The 19,689-nt window shown below is 39.8% G+C and overlaps 1 protein-coding gene across 1 annotated transcript in view; it reads left to right on the top strand.

Annotated features, from left to right (window-relative positions):
• Positions 1–409: 409 nt before the first annotated feature.
• LOC122808551 (membrane transport protein XK-like) overlaps positions 410–19,689 on the top strand; it is a 589,568-nt gene continuing 570,288 nt past the window's right edge. Inside the window, exon 1 of the mRNA XM_044079505.1 lies at positions 410–726. Coding sequence (XP_043935440.1) covers positions 410–726 — 317 coding nt within the window. The remainder of the gene's footprint in view (positions 727–19,689) is intronic.

Below are 19,689 nucleotides of genomic sequence, written 5' to 3' on the forward strand. Positions count from 1 at the left end.
ATAATAATAATTTACTACAATACATGGTATAGGATCTAAAACCAATACTTACATGCAGTCTGAAATCACAGTTAATGCAGAACTAGAAAATGTATTATGCTTTTGATAGGTTTGCATTTGTAACAGTTAATAACACTGTATTGTTCATCAGGGTATAACCAGCAGAAAGTAATGTTATAGACAAAATAGATAGCTGTTAATCTGATCACATATTAAAACAATTTTTAATGTCAGCCATTTTTTTGTGATAGAGAAACCCAAAAGAGAAGACGTATTCCTGTTCTGGAGGTTGCTTTGTTGTAATTGTGGGTGTTATTTATGAAGGAAGACATATGAAATGGCTTTTGAAACAAACGTTGCCTTTGAATAGTTCCTTGATACTTTAGAAACCAAAATTTCTGTCAGCAGGATGGAGCTAAATGTTTTGAGTGGAGAGACAAGTTCTTCAACAAATGAAGATCTGGTTTACTCTGGGAGGAAAGTCCACTTACCTGTTGTCATCCCAATAAGCACAGTCCTATTCTGTGTGGAGGTAGTGTCGGCTGGAATACTATGTGGACTCTACAGCTGGGAGGAGGAAACGTTATTGCTGGCATTGACAATTCTGTTCTTACTGGTTCCATCAGTACTAATCCAGTTAACCTTAACATTCCTCTATCAAGATAGTTACTGTGATCAGTTTTTCATTCAGTTTCTGCATGTGCTGCAGCTGGGACCTGTGATTAGGTAAGTGTGGAGGAGATGGTAAAATGTAATACTCTATATGTTTAACATTAAAATGTAGTACTTCATATGTTTAACATTAAAATGTAGTAGTCCATATGTTTAACAATAAAATGTAGTACTCTACATGTGTAACACTCTATACGTTTAACATAGCACTGATGTACTTTTCACATATTTGGTTCTGATTATTTGGTTTATAATACTGGAAAATTGAGTAAGGCAAAAGAATGGCTAAGAGTTCTTACCTGTATCAGGATCTGTAAAAAAATAATTTTCTAACCTCGAATGGATCAGACTTGAAAATGTGGTGAGTTAGCCAGTCCAGGCTACATTGTAATGTCATCAAGTAGTTTTCCTGATAGGTCTCAGTATGGTAGTTCATATCACTAATTGTCTGGTTCTGCTTATCTAAGCACACCTGGCAGGTGAAGAGACTTTACATCAGTCAGGTAATCCAGCAGGAGAAAAAGACTCTGTTGTACGTACCTTCCTCCCAACTACAGAATTAGAGGCCTGTCACCATGTACTTTCATCCCTACTACAGAATTATAGGCCTTTTACCATGTACCGTCTTTCCTACTACAGAATTAGAGGTATGTCACCTTGTACCCTCTTCCCTACTACAGAATTAGAGGCCTGTCACCATGTACTTTCTTCCCTACTACAGAATTAGAGGCCTGTTACCATGTACCTTCTTCCATACTAGAGAATTAGAGGTATGTCACCTTGTACCCTCTTCCCTACTACAGAATTAGAGGCCTGTCACCATGTACTTTCTTCCCTACTACAGAATTAGAGGCCTGTTACCATGTACCTTCGTCCCTACTAGATAATTAGAGGTCCATTACCATATACCTTCTTCTCTAATACAGAATTAGAGGCCCGTTACCATGTACCTTCTTTCCTACTACAGAATTAGAGGCCCGTTACCATGTACCTTCTTCTCTACTACTGAATTAGAGGCCCATAACTAATATGTGTACCACAGGGCATATCAGAAACTGTGTGATACCTCAAAGGTTAAATGGAATACTCGATTCACTAGTAAAAAACATAATTTCTTTTATTATACCATAGTATCATATTTGCATTAGTATCTTTAAGTATGTGAATGAGTGCATCTGAGTGTGGGGGGGGGGCACAACCCTCCATGACGAGCAATGCAGGAGGTGCAACCTCACTTAAAAAAATGTTTATTTGGGAGCTGTTCCTCTCTGATTCTAAGCATGGAACAGTGCTCCCCAAATATCTTCATACTAAGTATATTAACTCCAGCTTTGCATTGCTGCAGATTAAAGGAAATACATGATTTTGACAATCAAGAGCTCCTTTTTACCTTTTATCTACAATATACCATTGTGTTTTTGATTTATGCTGTGGTAGATATGGTCATAACAGTCTCTCAGTTTTCACATATTCCAATCACTCTGCAGATGAGGTCAGTATACAAAGGGCACCATATCAACTGCAAAAATCTGTTCTTTGCACAGCAAGAGCACCACTACATCACCTTGAATACAGCTAAATGGGTCATAGCCTGTTTATCAACAGTACGCTTACTAAACAATTATATAATCTCATGTATATCCCCACTTCATCCTATATGCATCCTCCAGTTATCAAATGAAAATATATAAATAAGTATGTAAAGGAAAACTTTATACATGCTTTAGAAGGTAGCCCTAACTTTAGACTAAGTAGTCCCTGTGGGTGCAGCCATTGATTTGGGTCAAGTGTTCCTATATGGAAGGATCGACTTCCTTTTTCAAAATTATAGTTTTATGTGTTTGCAGTGAGATAAAAGGCAATGAGGTTAAAATATATTTAGATTTGTATTTTATTTCTTTCTTCATTGTTTTTACTGAAGTGAAAAGTTCAGAAAAATGTGATATAGGTTCAAATAAGGATGAGAAGAAGCCAACACATTCAAGATCAACCTGCCAAACATGCGTGCACGCAAGCGGCAAGATGGAAACATATATTCAAAAGAGCTGTCACATAATATAATATGTGGAAGCAGTAGCTTTTTATCAGAACTACTTTGCCAATGTAAACATAGAATATCGAATTATATTAAGTGTAGGGTAAAAAGATCAATGTTACAGGAGGTACATATAGATAGAGTTCAAAATGTAAGTTTGACCAAGAAAGGAATACAGGACAGGCATTAATCAGAGTTTCAGAGATGAAAGAAAAGGGAAGCAATAATAATAATTGTGAGAGGGGCTCTAGTGAAATAGGAGGGGAAAAAGAAAATGGTAGTTTTGTGGTAGTAATGGGTTACTGGCAAGGAAGAAAGATTGTGCCAGAATATATTTATATTTTGCCTACAATTACTTTTATGTTTGAAGAAATAATACACTTTCAGCAGGGAATATTATTTATGGCTTTATAACTACCACATCAATAACAACATCCTAAGTACACATTCAGTGGTGAGAGACCTTGGCACACAGGCTGACCGCAACCTTACCTTTGATCACCATGTCTCCACAGTGATAAGAAAGGTATTCTATATTGCTCATCTCATAAGTAAGGGCATTGCCTCCAGAAATAAAGAAGTTATAACCTCCCTGTACTCTTCCCTCATCAGCCAATAATTGAGTACAATGCCCCTTTTGGTATGTACCTTTCCAAGCACCTGCAGCAATTGGAGAGACCACAACGGTTCCTCACAAGGAAAATTCAAGGTCTTCAGCATCTGTCCTATGCGGGTTGTCTGAAATCACTATCACTTGATTCTGTTTCATACAGACTGCTCAGAGGTGATTTCTGCCTTGCATATACAGCAATGTTTGACCCAGCTTTATTGGAAATGCTGCATATCCTAAAGTCAAATGGTACATGGGTTACTCACTCTAATGGCCTTAACCTGGTATGAGACATTAATAGAACCTGCTGGAGGGACAGATTTGTCTCCTAGAGGTTACCACACCTTGGGAACAGACTTGCGCTTCATGTCAAGCAGAGTACCTCATTGACCCTCTTCAAATGCAATCTGGATGATTGGATGGGTAACACAAGAGGTTCCACGTGTGTCCCTCTTGGACAGGGGTGATAGGTGCTGATCATGGAAATAAGGGTAAAACTTGGTTAGGCTTGTAAGGGCCTTAGGGTCATTAGCCTAGTAACCTCCTATGATCCTATGATCCTATGGGTTGTGACTGGAATCTATTTTGCAGAAGAGAGGATGTATTTGGGAACCTAGAAGGGAAAATAAAACAAAAGAGGGTAGATTTCTGAAGTCTAGAAGAATATTTGGTATTGAGGATGTTAATTTAGTAACAGGAACTCTGACAGAGCTGTTCTCTAATGGAGGTTTCATACACAGTTTGAGACTCAAGTAAGCAACTAGTTTAGTTTTGGTAAATAAATATATTTTAGTATTTTATAAAACTATCCATGTAATGATGGCACTAAATTATGTAGCACCAAGATTTTTGTGTCATGTTTATCATCTCTATGCAATATTTATTCACTCTTTCAAGTATTTAGTCAGTAAAGAGCAAACAACTTCCAACAAGGTCAGCAACATTAACATCAATAATTTTAAAGAGTATGTCACACCTGGGGAAAAAAAAGCTCATCCATCAACAACAATTTAAAATAATCTGATTTCCACCAACTCATTTAAAAGCAAATGACTTAATAATTCTGGTAACTATCTTTATTTGAATTTACATTTTATTTCTTATCACTCTTTTTCACTGTTTATAGGAAGGAAGGGATAACTTGTAGACAAGAAAATTTACTTTGATTTATATTTTGTTGTTTTACCTTTAATTTTCACTGCTTGTTGTTAGAAAGGGATATATTTTAGATAGGCAGACTGTAGGCAACCTAAGAGGCCTAGTTAGCTATAAAGTCACACAGACTGCAGAGAGGACAATCCAGAGCTTACCTAAAACAATTCTGTCTTGGCTTGGGATTTATTGATCTTTACTGTTAAAAAGAGGTGCAACTTGAAGTGATATTCCAGCTTTTGTCTGACTTTCAGAACTTGTACAGTGACAGCAACAACTTTACTGTACTTACTTTAGTATTTAGTTGTAAATTGTTTGCATGATTTTTTTCACAGACGTTGATTTAAATTTTCTTTGAATTCAGTAGTAACTGATTTTATTATTTTCTTTTATAATTTGTATTAATTTGAAGCTAAATATGGATTCCTTAAATGAGTGGCCATTAATGATCTGCTAAAGCACAAATATTTTGTACAGTATAATAAATGCTATGTGTATTTGAATGTAACACCTGATAACACTGGTGATCTGAGTTCCTCTTGTTAAAAGTTGGATGATTTGCTTACTATTGTTAGAAGTAAATCTAGACTTAATGATGATGATTGCACATGTGCAATTGGCATGACTTGGAGAACTGTTGTTATAAATGTTAATGACTGGATTGGTGAGATAAATAATGTTACGTAAAGAGTAAACAGAATAGGAAAGGATGTGTCGATTGTCTGTAAAGATCACTCAGCCGCTATGAAACAAGATGATGCCCCTGACAGCTTTGGAATTCTGGTTATCAGACACTATGAAACAAGACGATGCCCCTGACAGCTTTGGAATTCTGGATACAAGTATTCAGCAATCTGAGGATTCGCAGTGTTTAGAAATAAATAAAAAAAGAAAGAAATTATGAAGTTCACAACAAATAAAGAAGAAAAAGAAAATGATTAATGACTGTAAAGGAAAGAGAATACATACTACAAAGGATACTACTTTGTTATGTAGCACACAGATTACAGGGAATGATAACATTTTTCTGTCAGAAAACCTACAGTTTACAAAAAAGGCAGCATGTTTCCAAAGAGAAGGTAGAAAACGAGGCAAGGGACTGGGGAAATGGAAGAAATCAAAATTGCACTTGAATGGATTGAAGGACATTACTGTAAGAAAAAAGAGGAGAAAGATAGATGTCAACAACATGGCGTAATATGCGATGAAAACAATGGGATTAATAAGACTAATGGTGATGGAGATCATTCCTTTGTAACAATTGATAGAGCAGATATTACTGAATTAGAAGCTGAAGATTCTTCAGATCTGGTCAGAAAAGCTATTCTTGTAATTGGAGATTCAATTATTGGAGGAACTGATACTTACATTTGCAGAGAAGATAATGAACATTGAAGTGTGTTATGCTTGCCAGGAGCAAAAAAAGAGGATGTGAGGCAAGCCTTAGAATGCCTTAATGTAAGAAAGTATGGATCTGTTTTTATTCATGTTGGTACAAATTATCTCATCCTTAAGGAGGCTGTGACTGTTAATAGAGAACTTACAGCTCTCTTAGATAGTAAAGCTTGTATAGGTGTTAGGACATATTTGTCACAAATCACATATAGAAAGGAGAGTCAGGTCGCCATGAATGAAAGGATTTTTTGGGTAAATACCTATATGAAAAAATGTCCCATTTAAAAAATGGAAGTGTGTAGAGCATCTGAGCCTAGTTTTGGGCAAACATGTTCAGACAGGATGGAGTGCAGTTGTCAAGAACAGGGAAGAAAATTTTTGTAGCAGATATTTTGCAGTATTTGACAAACAGAAGTCAGGATTTTTGTCAGGTCAAAAATTTAATTGTTCACAGATTGCAACATGTGATACATCTCTGATGGTTGTTAATGCTAGGAGCATTAATAATAAAGTTTTATAATTAGAAAATATTCTACATTCCCACAATGAACAATGACTGGAAATCAGTTATGTTAGGGTATAAATGTTTTTACTGTAACAGACATAACAAAAAATCAGGTGGAGGTGTTATGATAGGAATTAAAGATGATTATGAGACCTGTGATTATTACATGTTTAGTGATAACACCAATACTATAGATTCTTTAACTGTGACAATATAGATAATCCCGGAACATATAACAATTGTTGGAGTGTAGGGACTGTGAAGATTGGGTGAAGGTAGGTGAAGGCTGCCAGCCTAGCCAGATAGAATTTTGGAGATAATTCTGTCATCTGTTAATATTAATGTAAACTACAGGCTTGTGTCTTAAATGGCAAAAATAGTGTTACATGTAGAACTGAAAAAAATATAACAACAGTGCACTCTACTGACCAAGTAAAGCATGTTGTGACCCTTTGATGTTAAAACTTGGAACCAGTAAGTCTAGAGTGAGGCATCCTGCCTATTGATTTAAGGCCCGAGTTAATGGCCAGAATTTGCATGCATAAATATCCTTTATTGCTCTATTTTCTGCCCAGAGGTGAAGAATGTAAATGTAGTTTTGAAGTGTAAAGAATGATGTAATGTGAACCAGGAATGTGATTTTAAAAACAGAGAGAATCAGAGAGCATTAAGCATTTTTGTCTTGACTATCCAACTCATCAGCATTGTCTTGCTCTATATGTAAGTTTATCTTAGACTTGTGTTTTCTCTCAGAAATAGCTAGAAACTAGAAATATTAGACTAAGTGTTTTTCTGTGATGTCAGAACTGTACTACTGAATTATTTTAAGTATTTCTCTGTCATCTCTGAACTCTTGGCTAGCACTGTGTAGTAAAAAGTGTGTGTTGTGTTTTGACTATTTGTTATTAAATATTTTTAAACCCTTTTAATTATGGCTGTTTTTGTAGAGATAATCTAAGCTCTTAAAGTACTTGCATGCCTTTGGTAAAATTGTACAAAGCCACTCTAATAGCTTTAGCCCTGGGCTATACTACCAATTGGATAATAATATTGCACAGTAATAATTGGACTCCCTTTTAAGGGCCTTTGAGTAGCTGATAAATATTAGTGGGTGGTGGCAGCTGGTACTACAGTATAGTCTGGGAAAAAGGGGCACAGCTGGAGAACCTGTGCCAGCCTTCCCCAGGAGTGTCTGTGTGGTTGTATAAACTCTTCTCAAAGTGTGTGCGTGTGTGTGTGTGTTTGTGTGTGTGTGTGTGTGTGTGTGTGTGTGTGTGTGTGTGTGTGTGTGTGTGTGTGTGTGTGTGTGTGTGTGTGTCAGCTACTTGGGCAAGGATACAAAGCACTGGTTGGATAGAGAGGGTGCTGGAAGTTTTAACTTGCCCACTAGGCTGAGATCTGGACCCTATAGCTCTGCCAGTGGGGAGTCTTACTGGGGACCTGGAGAGCAAGGGAGCGACCAGCCCTGGACTGACTATGATCTCTGTCTCCTCTTAAGGGAAATTGCACTTTACTGTGTGCATTTGTTATCCTTTCCTCCTATATGAGACGCTCATTGATTGAGGCTCGTTGATTGCTGGGCCACTGCATGGGCGTCACTGAGACCACCAAAGTCAAGTGCTGTTGATCTAGAGAAATTCATACATTTTTGCATGAAACACAGAAGGGAAGAATAATAGTGGCTGGAGACTAACATTTACCAGATACATACCGGAATAATATTGATTCAATAACATTAATAAGGAAATCATTCACAACATATGTTCAGTAACAAGAATTGCTTCAGGTTGAAAAAAGACCTACAAGGGAACGGAACATACTAGACATTGTTTGTGTTCCAAAAGAAATTACTTTTACTTTATATCAAGTTTTACCACTGTTGATGTGCAGTGATCTTGGGTTATAAAGGTTAATTTGTTGCTAGATAATTCTGCCAAACTGAAATCTGAACCACTGTACAGAATATTAATTACAGATTATATGGAAGCAAAACAGTCACTATGTAAAACTAATTGGAGTGATGTGTTCAGTGGAAAAACTGCAAAACAAATGTGAAAAGTTTTGAAAGAGAAATTGCCTGAGTGCAAAAAATCAGAAAAATGTTTAACATCAGGATCTACGCATACAACATCAGGGGGAGATATTTCCATAAGAACAAGATACCTGATTACAGGAAATACAAAAAATATATTTGAAATGGAAAAGGGGTCAAACTACATCTTTGAAAATGAAATAAGCTGGACAAACAAATTACGCATAGTGTGAGACAAGATAAAGAAAAACTTGAAAAAAATTTACACAAAGATAATAGGAAACCATTTTATAGATACACAAGATGTGGAAGAAGTAAAGACATACAAATTGATAAACTGTGTACATTCTAAAATGTATTCCCAGAAACAACAGATTATAGATATATTTACAAAATATTATGCAAAACAGTTTGGGTCCACAAAGGGGGTTATAAGTTCTAGTGATATCCAGGTAACCTCAGATACTAGAATCAAAATAGATTATACTGAAAAAGAACTATGCAAACTGGATCTAGTCAAAGCACTGGGAGGAGAGAGAATAAATAATAATGACCTGAGAACACTTCAGCCAGAACTTATAGTAGTATTATATCTATTATTTATTAGGTCATATAAATATGGGGAGATTCCTCAAAACTGGAGACATGCACTTGTTAAACTTGTCGTTAAGGGAAAGGGGAGTAGGACAAACCCAGAGTCATATAGACCATTAAGTCTACAATCATGATGTGGAAAATAATAGAGAAGGTAATAAGATAAGTTATTGTCAGAACTGGAAAGACTTGGGCCAGATTCATGAAGGCTTGCATGGAGTCTAAGAGTAGTGTAAGCTGGCAGACAGCCAATATGTCTGCTGAGCGATCCAGCAACAGCCGGCAGGGGCGTGCATGAGAGCTCCTAAAACTACTCTTGCATGTACAGTGTTATGTTATGCAAATTACCTCATTTGCTGCTGAAAGCTATGCAAATGAGGTAATTTTGCGATCCAGGAAACACTAACCTGTCTGTGGAAGAGTAGAGTTATTTGCAGAAATGTAGTCCGTTGGTAACGGAGTACTGTTCTGCAAAAAGCAAAACGGAGCTATGACAGCTCCAAATAAAGGATGCATCCAGTTGAGGAAGCATGCCAATGGCCAAATATAAGGCCATTGGCATTTTGATCCATTGAAAATTAATAAAAATCAAGTTTTTCCCCGATCTCCGATGTTTAAGCGTAGTGCAACGCCGCGCAAATGTGCGGTGTTTTAAAAAACAGAAAAAAAGCCAAAAATAAGCATTCTTATTAAAAATATTCTTCTGCCATGCAGGTGAATGGCAGGCTGAAGACAACATGGCTACTGAGTAGTGGTTGCTAAGGGGGGAAGCTCAGTTTGAGAGATGTAACCAATGCAAATGAGGATAAGGATAGTGAATCCCAATTTTCCCTGGCATGTGAGCCATGTCCCTAGAGTGTAAGTGTAGGAGTAGGGGAGTAGTAGAGTAGAAGATAGGTGACATCATGAGGGGGTATGTATGAAAGAATGTAAGCTCATTGGAGCAGAGTGGCCTGTGTTTGCTGTGAGTTACTCAGGATTGGAAGAGGCATGTCTACAGTTGTCTTAACTGAAACCCAGAAACCGAAGGTGTACGCCGTGGATATCACTGAATTTTCTTGCAAACGTGCTTACACCGTGTGCATGTCTGTAAACCCGTTTAAGCCTGTGTGCGTGCGTGTGCACCCGCCTAAGCCTGTGTAAGCCTGTGTGTTCGCGTGTGCACTCATGTGTGCTTGTTTGTGCTTGTTTGCGCGTCGCTGCCCCCTATGGAAACAGAAAGGGAAAAGGAAGGAAAAGAAGTAGTGGGAAGTTAACCAAGGAGAACTAGCAGAGCTGCCAGGTGAAATCAATCAGAATCAGCCAATTACACAGGCAGTACACTAGCCCAGCCCAGCCCAGCACTTAAAACTCTGTAAACAACATTCCCCCGTGTTTTTCTCAGAAACACTGCAACACTGCAGTATACAAAGAGAGTGAAAACTTAAAAAGCTTAACTCAGACAAAAAAATGTTAGGGGCTGCCATTGCTATTATAAGACAACATGTGCAAGATGCTGAGGGTGGTGCCATTGCGAATGCTGCTGAGCAACCCACAGTGAGGAGACGGAGAAGAGTGTACAGACCCAGGGTAACCTACCAGGGGCTACATGAGCTGGAGAGAGTGGAGCACTACAGAGTGGACAGAGACCTCCTGCAGCAAATTGTTGAGCTGTGCAGGCCACGCCTCTCACACAGAACCAACAGAGGGGAACCCATCCCAGTGGAAACCAAGGTATGTGTTGGCCTAAGAATACTAGCAACAGGTACCTTCCAGAGACCAACTAGTGATATGATGGGGATTTCACAGGCATCAGCATCCAGGGTACTGCACCAGTTCCTGAATGCCATGTCAGCACATGTCGGTGATCATGTATATTTTCTCAATTCCCATGAGGCATTGGCCAGCAATATGCATCTCTTCCAGCAAATAGCGGAATACCCTGAGGTAGTGGGTGCAATTGACTGCACGCACATACACATCAAAACATCAGCCAGTGAGTGGGGTAGGGCCTACATCAACCGCAAGGGGTTCCCCTCCACCAACTGCCAGGTCATGTGCGATGTCCAGGGCATAATACTGAATGTGTGTACTGGCTGCCCTGGAAGCTACCACGAGTCCCATATCTGGCATCTGATGCAGCTGTACCAGACATTTGCCAATGGGCCATCCCTGAAGGCCACCTAGTGGGGCATGCTGGATATGCACTGGAGCCATGTCTGATGACACCAATCAGAAATGCGCACACACCTACACACACCTGAACAAGAACTCCATAATGAGGCACACGCACAAACATGAAATGTAATTGAGCATGTGTTTGGGATGCTCAAGTCACGGTTCTTGTGCCTGGACACATCTGATGGAGCCTTGCAGTACTCACTAACTACATGTACCCAAATTGTCATGGTATGTGCCATGCTACACAATATGATCCTGCGAAAACAGCTGCAGCAGGAACAAAATGGGGCAGGGCCAAACAGCCCCCAGCATTGCCAAGGCCATCACAAGCACAGCGTGACTTGGAGGAGGAACAACTTGAGCCTGCCCCAGTAGGCAGAAGGAGGCATGCCCAGTATGCCTTGGCCTTGGCAAAGAGGCAACGCATAGCACATACACTGGCTCAGTATGAACCCTGGAAATTATACCTCTCTCTGACTTGCACATAAAATAAAAGGGATGCCTAACTTGATACTGCCTGTTTTCAAACATGTATAGGGAGTATACTATGTGCATCCGACATAGGCAGTCCTGTAGCACCACCTGAGGCATGATTTCCATGTTTTAAGCAATATAAAGCAGTGCTAAGCAGCTGTTACCACTGTTTAGCATATTTAAGCACAATTGCGTGGGCAACATTGGGCAATGTTGGGCAAAGTCAGGCAAAGTCGAGCAAAGTCGGGTAAACATGCTCACACCTGCTTTACTGTTCCTTAACCAGTCAGGTCTGCCCAGCAGGAAAATAAAAAGCAGTGACAGGGCTCGAAGTCAGGATACTATGCACTATAGTCACAGTACTGAACCACTAAACCATGACAGCATTTCAGTGGCACAGACACAGCAGGACAATTGTAGACTAACGCAAACATAAACAAATGCTGTAGCATGCCCTCTAAACATCACCCCAGGCCTATGCAGACAGATAACAGCAGGCCAGTCAGTGTGATGTGGGTTGGGTAGGCTATGAACTCACAAACTAATATACGTGAAATTGGAAGCTAAGGTCTGTAGTACAGTAGTATGCATCAAGCCAGTACGATAGGCAACAGTACAGACTGAAATGGAGTACCTGACATAGCAGTGCAGGCCTAGCAAATGTGTATAAGTGTCAGGTGAACCCCTCATCCTATGTACACCCACAGTAACAATCAGGTGTGCCCCCTGGGTAGAAATGTACAAATAATAGCTGTCCCCCCTGTATGTGGAAATGTTGATAAGTCTATGCAAAGTGACTCATGGAAGCCCTGCAGGCACAGCGTGCGTCCTGTCAATGTACAACACAAAGGTGAGCCCTGAAGTCAAAACCAACTTGATTTTTCACACACATATAGTATATTATGTCCATACTGGGCATGCTCACACACTTAAACAAATTTAGCAAATTTCAGTCAGCAACATACTGAAAGGTCATACTGGGCATGCTCACACACTTAAATAAACAAAGCAAATGTCAGTCAACAACATACTGAAAGATCATACTGGGCATGCCATTGCACTTAGGCCATGTCTGAGTACAGCAGTGGGCCACACATATCTGGCAGTTGCAGTTCTTACTCCAGAAACTTCTCACTATTCACCAATCCTGCCTTGTGCACACAGTTATATGAAAACAGAGCCATATAATATATTGGACTCCTGTCATAATCAAACTGTGTACTACAAGTACTTAAGTTGTTCAAAGAAAGTGAAAATTCAAAGAAGATCAATAAACTCCGATCAGTATCATCAATAAACAATGAGCACTCCTAACATTATCCAATCCATGTTCTGCCAAAAATATTGTCAAATAGTCCATAGAGAACCATGAAGCTTTCTTTCGCTATGTCATAAATATTAATGAATATCAATATCAATAATGAGCATTAGCGGTCTGAAATACATGCCATACACAGACTGTCTCAAAATGCTCCAGCTGTACTCTCTCACATATCGCCTACTCAGAGGTGATCTCCGCCTAACATACAAAGCTATGTCAAACACAGAGCTGTTGGACATGCTCTATGTAAAACACTCACAATCCCTCTGCTCTTCGGCCACAAAACCCAGAGTGAAATACAAAAGGAAGGGGTGTATCCATTTACCTTATGGATACCCACACCTTCAGGTTAGGAGCACAGCATGAGGCCTTGGAGACCATGCAAGTGCAACTAACATTGGGCAAAGCTGCTTATCAGATTGTAGCCTGCTACAGATCACCGACCTTGTCTCAGCAACCTCACTCAGTATTCCTGAGAACAGTGGAAAATATTAAGGTCCTACCAAACACCATTATATGAGGAGATTACAACTACCCAAACACTGAGTGGGAGAATTACTTGTGTACAATGTCCTTTGCCCAATGTTTCGTAGAGTTTAAAAACTCAAACGCCCTTGGACAGCTGGTCACCACGCCCACTAGAGGTGACAACATACTGGACCTGATCATCACCAACATGGGGTACCAGTGTTCCACAACAGAGATAAACCCCTTGCTGGTAATATCAGATCATAAAGTAATCACACTGGACATCCACATCTCGCCCTCCCCAGTCAAGGAAACCACTGTGAAGACATTTTCAAAAGCAAACTACACACTTCCCAAGACCAAAGTGGAAAGTTCCAAAGCCCCCTTGCTATAGGATAATGCTATACAATCTGCCGAATCATTTACAAGTGCATTCTATGAGCATCTACAGGGATACATGGATCGAGACATCCTAAATAAAACCAAGATGCATTCCTCCAAAAATAAGAAACCAATTTGGCGGTCGTTGCCCATAAATAAGCTATACAACAGAAGGAGGAAACGAACACATGATAGAGCAAACTTCACAAAAGGAAAGGCATCACTGATCATTATCAGGAAGAAACAATGATCGCTCATAAAATAATCCAAGGCCAGTTTATAAAGACAAATTGCCAAGGAATGTAAGAATAGCAACCACATAGCCTTCGTTAGCTATACCAAACATTTAGGTGGCAACTTCCAAATATGCTGTCAGCTACTGCAAAATGGCAAGAAATACACTGAACCAACTTACATTGCCCACATCCTGGGGGACAAGTTCAGTTCAAACCCCCCCCCCCACATCACCCCCAAAAGGGCCTGTGTGCATCCCAGAAGAATGCAGAGCCCCAGACTTCATTGACATGCAGGTAAAAACAGCCCTCTCCAAAGCTAAGAACACAGCATCAATGGGACTGGATGGTGTCCCAGGCTGCGTCTTACACCAGCCCCAAAATGAACTACACTCTCACCTACATTCACTGTCCAGACTCAACCTTACCACAGGCTATGTACCCAAAGAATGGCATAGAGCAACAGTCATTCAGCTCCACAAAGGGGGTGCCACAACAGAACTTGGAAACCATTGCCCTATTAGCCTACTCAGCCTTGTCTGCAAAGCTATGGAGCAAATTATCATGGAACCCATAAACAGAGACATTGGGGACCTCCAGACACTGGACTCTACCCAACTTGGCTTTGTTAAAGGCAGATCCTGCCTCCTAAACCTAGTTGACTTATTTGAAACAGTTACCAAGGACATAGATGGATGTGAAAGTAGTCCACACATTCCACCTGGACCTCTCTAAGGCTTTTTGACACCATTCCCCACTCTGTCATCATGGACAAGCTTACCAGCATGAACATTAACAGATATGTCACAGGATGGGTGGCCAACTGGCTCACAGATCAAGCACACATGTTCAGAGTTGCGGGTGCCATGTCCAACTCTAAACTAGTCACAAATGGCATCCCACAGGTCTTATTCCTGGGACCCCACCTGTTCAGTAGATACTGCTCAGAGGTACAGGCAAGCACGGGTGGAGTATGACTGAACAAGTTTGCAGATGACTGCTAACTGTGGTCCATAATCAACTCTATGGCTGACACAGACATCCTCCAGAAGGGTCTTACAGAGACAGATACCTGGTGTCAAAACAATGCCCTCAAGCAGAATGCCAAAGAATGCATAGTCATCCCCTTTGGATAAAACAAAGTGCACACAAATTACCACATAGGTGGTAATCCAGTATGTATGGAGAAAGTAATTATGGCCCTGGGGACCCAGGTAGATAGTAAACTCTCCTTTGATGATCACATGGCCAAAGTGTTTAGAAATTCCTTTTATGTAGCCCACCTAATGTCACCTAATGTAACCCACTTTGTCTAGTCTGATGATGTCACCATCCTACAAATAAACCTGTGGAAAAGAAAGCTCCTAGTAATGTGTATAGCCCATCATGTAAATGCATACTCCTCTAGTATCATAAAGTAGTTAGGTAGGGGTTTGAATCCTGCACTTGACAACCGTGTGTGTGTGTATCTCCCTGGAGAGGAGCAACCTTTTTGGAGACTACTAAAACACCTTAAAAGTGGTATACTTATCTTTGTGAAGTTTGATGATGTCACCATCCTACAAAATTACCTGTGAAAAAGAGAGCTCTCAGTAATGTGTATAGTGTGTTGTGTTAATGAGTACTCCTCTAGTATCATAAAGTAGTTAGGTAGGGGCTTGAATCTTGCACTTAACAACTGTAGTTGTGTGTGATTTCCTTGGAGAGGAACAACCTTTTTGGAGACTACTAAAACACCTTAAAAGTGGTATACTTATCTTTGTCAAGGCTGATGATGTCACCATCCTACAAATATACCTGTGGAAAGGAGAACTCCCAGTAATGTATATAGCGTGTTGTGTTAATGTGTACTTCTCTAGGATCATAAAATAGTTAGGTAGGGGTTTGAATCCTACACTTGACAAATGTATGTTTTTGTGTGTGTCTCCTTGCAGAGGTGCAACTTTTTTGGAGACTACTAAAACACCTTAAAATTATACTCATATTTGTCAAGTCTGATGATGTCACCATCCTACAAATATACCTGTGGAAAAAAAGAGGTCCCAGTAATGTGTATAGCATGTTGTGTTAATGCGTATTCCTCTAATATCATAAAGTAGTTAGGTAGGGGTTTGAATCCTCCACTTGACAACTGTTTGTGTGTGTATCTCCTTGGAGAAAAGCAACCTTTTTGAAGACTACTAAAACACCTTAAAAGTGGTATACTCATCTTTGTCAAGTCTGATGATGTCACCATCCTACAAATATACCTGTGGAAAAGAGAGCCCTCAATAATAAGTATAGCACGTCGTGTTAATGTGTCCTGCTCTAATATCAGAAAGTAGTTAGATAGGGGTTTGAAGCTTGCACTTGGTGAGTGTGTGTGTGTGTGTGTGTGTGTGTGTGTGTGTGTGTGTGTGTGTGTGACACTGTTGGTCAATGTGTTGTGGGTTTTGCTTTTACTACTGTATGACATATCACAATGACAACAGTATGTGCATTGCACATGTCAGGTAGCTGTGTGGCAAATACATATACGTACATGTGACCTCAATTATTTCATAGGTGGGAACCCTGCTTTCTCCATGAACACATCTGTTATCTTTGTCAGAGTTTGCTGCTGCTTTCCAGACCTTAGGTCACATCTGTATGCTTGTGACAAGCCCAGCCACTGCAGTGATCCCTGGCCTAGGTCATCCGTGTCACACACACTCATTACGGTTTCTATTGAACAGTGTGAGTGAGGGTTTATGCCTGAGGTATATTTCAGACCTGTTCAAACACAGCAAAGTCTGTCAATGATGGCTATTCATTATAGGTGTACAACAACCTTTGTGGCTATGCATGCAGACGCCTTATTGCTTATGTGATCCACCGAGGGATTTCAAAATACCTTTGGAAATGTGATTACCAAAGGAGAGATGATGTAACACTTGGCTGTATGTACACATCGGTACCTGTTCAACATGTTGGGGGCTACTATCTATGTGGTACTGTGGGGATACTATGTTTTGTAAAAGTGGATGACTATGCTTCAGTTGGCTTATAGCTTTACAGCATGGGTTTGACACCAGGCATCTGTCTCACTATATATGACTCTGTCTCTCTCTCTCTTTATATATATATATATATATATATATATATATATATATATATATATGTATATATATATATATATATATATATATATACATATACACATCCATTGGTGTACATATACATATACATATAGGCACATATACAGTCCACCTTTCATGGTGGGAATATCAATTATGCAAAGGATGTGAGGTATACAGTAATGGTATCGCACAGTCTTGTGAGAAATGCATTGAAGATGTTCTCAGCCCATGTAGCTTTAGCAAGCTTCACTGGCTGCAACATTGCAAACTTAACAAATCACACACACAGTGTTTAACCACCGCATGTCATATACCAGCATTGTATGCTGTCTTGTTTGCCACACACTACAACCTACATACAAATATGCACATAACAACCTTCGCCAACATATATACGTCCACCCTTCACATACAGTTGCAGTATGTCCCTTGCTCTATGCACATGTACAGATGTTAATATGTCTGACATATATATATATATATATATATATATATATATATATATATATATATATATATATATATCTGTATGTGTGTGCCATACACACACACAAGGTCCACAGTGTTGTAAGTCCCTGGACCTCAAGGCTGACCTGTTGGGCCTTGCAGCAACATGAACAGGTGTCACATGTGAGCACACAGTAATATTAGAGGGTGTGCATATAGCTACAAAATGCTAGATTAGCATACTAGCCTGGTACAGCAGTTGTCAATGCTAAGCTACATGTTAATATGACTATCATGCATGTGTTACTCTGTCACATCCATGCTTATATAGCTGTTTGCACTCCTCCCCCAAACAGCCATTGTCCACACTACTGTACAGAACACAGCTAACATGGATCAGATGTTTGACATTTAATGCTGAGCTACATATGTCACAGTTATGTCCCCCTGCACACAGCTACACACTGATTTGTCCATGGCAGTAGTTATGCTGGACATCTGTGCATAGATATGTACTGCTGCCACATACGGATGTTTCAAAGTATGTAGAGTACTCTTCAAAACATCTACTACATGCCAGTATATACATATCTGTTACATACCTTTCTTTTGTATGTGTTGGTATTATTAATTTCCGTGTTCTTTTGCTTTTGAGATTGGTTTTGCTGTTAATCTCTCTCTCTCTCTCTCTCTCTCTCTCTCTTTCTCTCAGTGTCTGCAATGGAGTGATTGCTTGTGTGGGCAGCAAGTACATCCTGCTTTTATAGGTATCTGCACATGTGCATGTGATGGCCTCTGCACCAATTGGTGGCCACCATTTGGTAATTGCATGCAGCCTGCTGTGTGGTAATTGCAGTACTCACTGTCATAGCAACCCAATGCTATAAATTGCTAAGTCAGGTAGGCATAGCCCTTTCAGCTTTCCAAAGTGGGACTCATACTTGTTTGCTGTGGACACCGTTGTTTAAGTCAGAAGGTTGGTATAGTTCTTATATCTGAAGCTAGGGGTGTAGCCAGTGATTTAAATGTTGTACTCAGACCTGAATGTTGCCACTTCCAGTACACACTTGTCAGTATAGAATTGTACTCACCCCTGCAAATGCTAACACAAGATACATGGGAGTATGTAGTTTTTTTTCTACTTATACAATTAACTGCCATACAAAAGTAGTTATTGAGATATATTCTTTTGGCACATGAACTGTTTGTGAACTGCTATACTGTGAATATTAATGTACTCACTTCTGAACAGTTTGTGCTTTTTTAGTGTTGATATTAGCACAGGCTGCTCATGAACACTGGACAATTCCAGTACTGAGTATGCCTACCTACATCTTTGGTAGACCCAGAACACACAGGTATATTGTACATTTGGGTAGGGATGCAGACGTACAGAGAGCATTATGTATTATTGTGTGAATGTTATCTTGCTGGACTTAAAGGGTTGCTGTGTACCTGTTAGTTTAGCAAGGCAAGTAGTCTGTCTGCATAGCTCCCAACTGTGGACATATCCAGATGGTAGCCAGATGTTAGCCTGTTATTCTTTGTCTGTGCAACGCACAGGTCTTTTCAGCACTGGTACAATGGCATTGTTATAGTCAGTTGCTACCAGTACATGGCTACATCCTTTGGTATTTCAGTGTTGTACTCCCTACATAAGGGTATGCTTGAAGAACTCCTTCCAAAGCAATTTGCACAGTGTGTAACAGCAGAAATACTGATACGCCTGTGTGTTTCTGCCTCTGCCAGGCCTCTGAAGCACTCAGGTACATATTTGAACAGAGTCAGGGAAAGGTAGATAAAAGTGAGGTACACCTTCAAAATGATAGAGACAGTAAGTGGAGACTTCAAGAGAACCAGTGCATATGGATTGCCACACCTTTTCTGAAGTACAAGCGGTGTCTAAATCTTATTATTGTCATTATTCATTAAGTGTAATACCCCTCCTTTCTGCCTAACATCATTACTTTTCAGAGGGATTCAGAGGGACACAGCTAACATATGTTTCAAAATCAGGGACATCCCTGAAAAGTAGTCACAGTCGGGATGTATGTCCTCTGCCCTAATCAGATATGCCACTGTTTGTCCTGCTGTGATACTGTGTGTGGGTTG

This window comes from Protopterus annectens, chromosome 8.part0 (assembly GCF_019279795.1).
Source record: "Protopterus annectens isolate FY-2018-M chromosome 8.part0, PAN1.0, whole genome shotgun sequence".
NCBI lineage: Eukaryota > Metazoa > Chordata > Ceratodontiformes > Protopteridae > Protopterus > Protopterus annectens.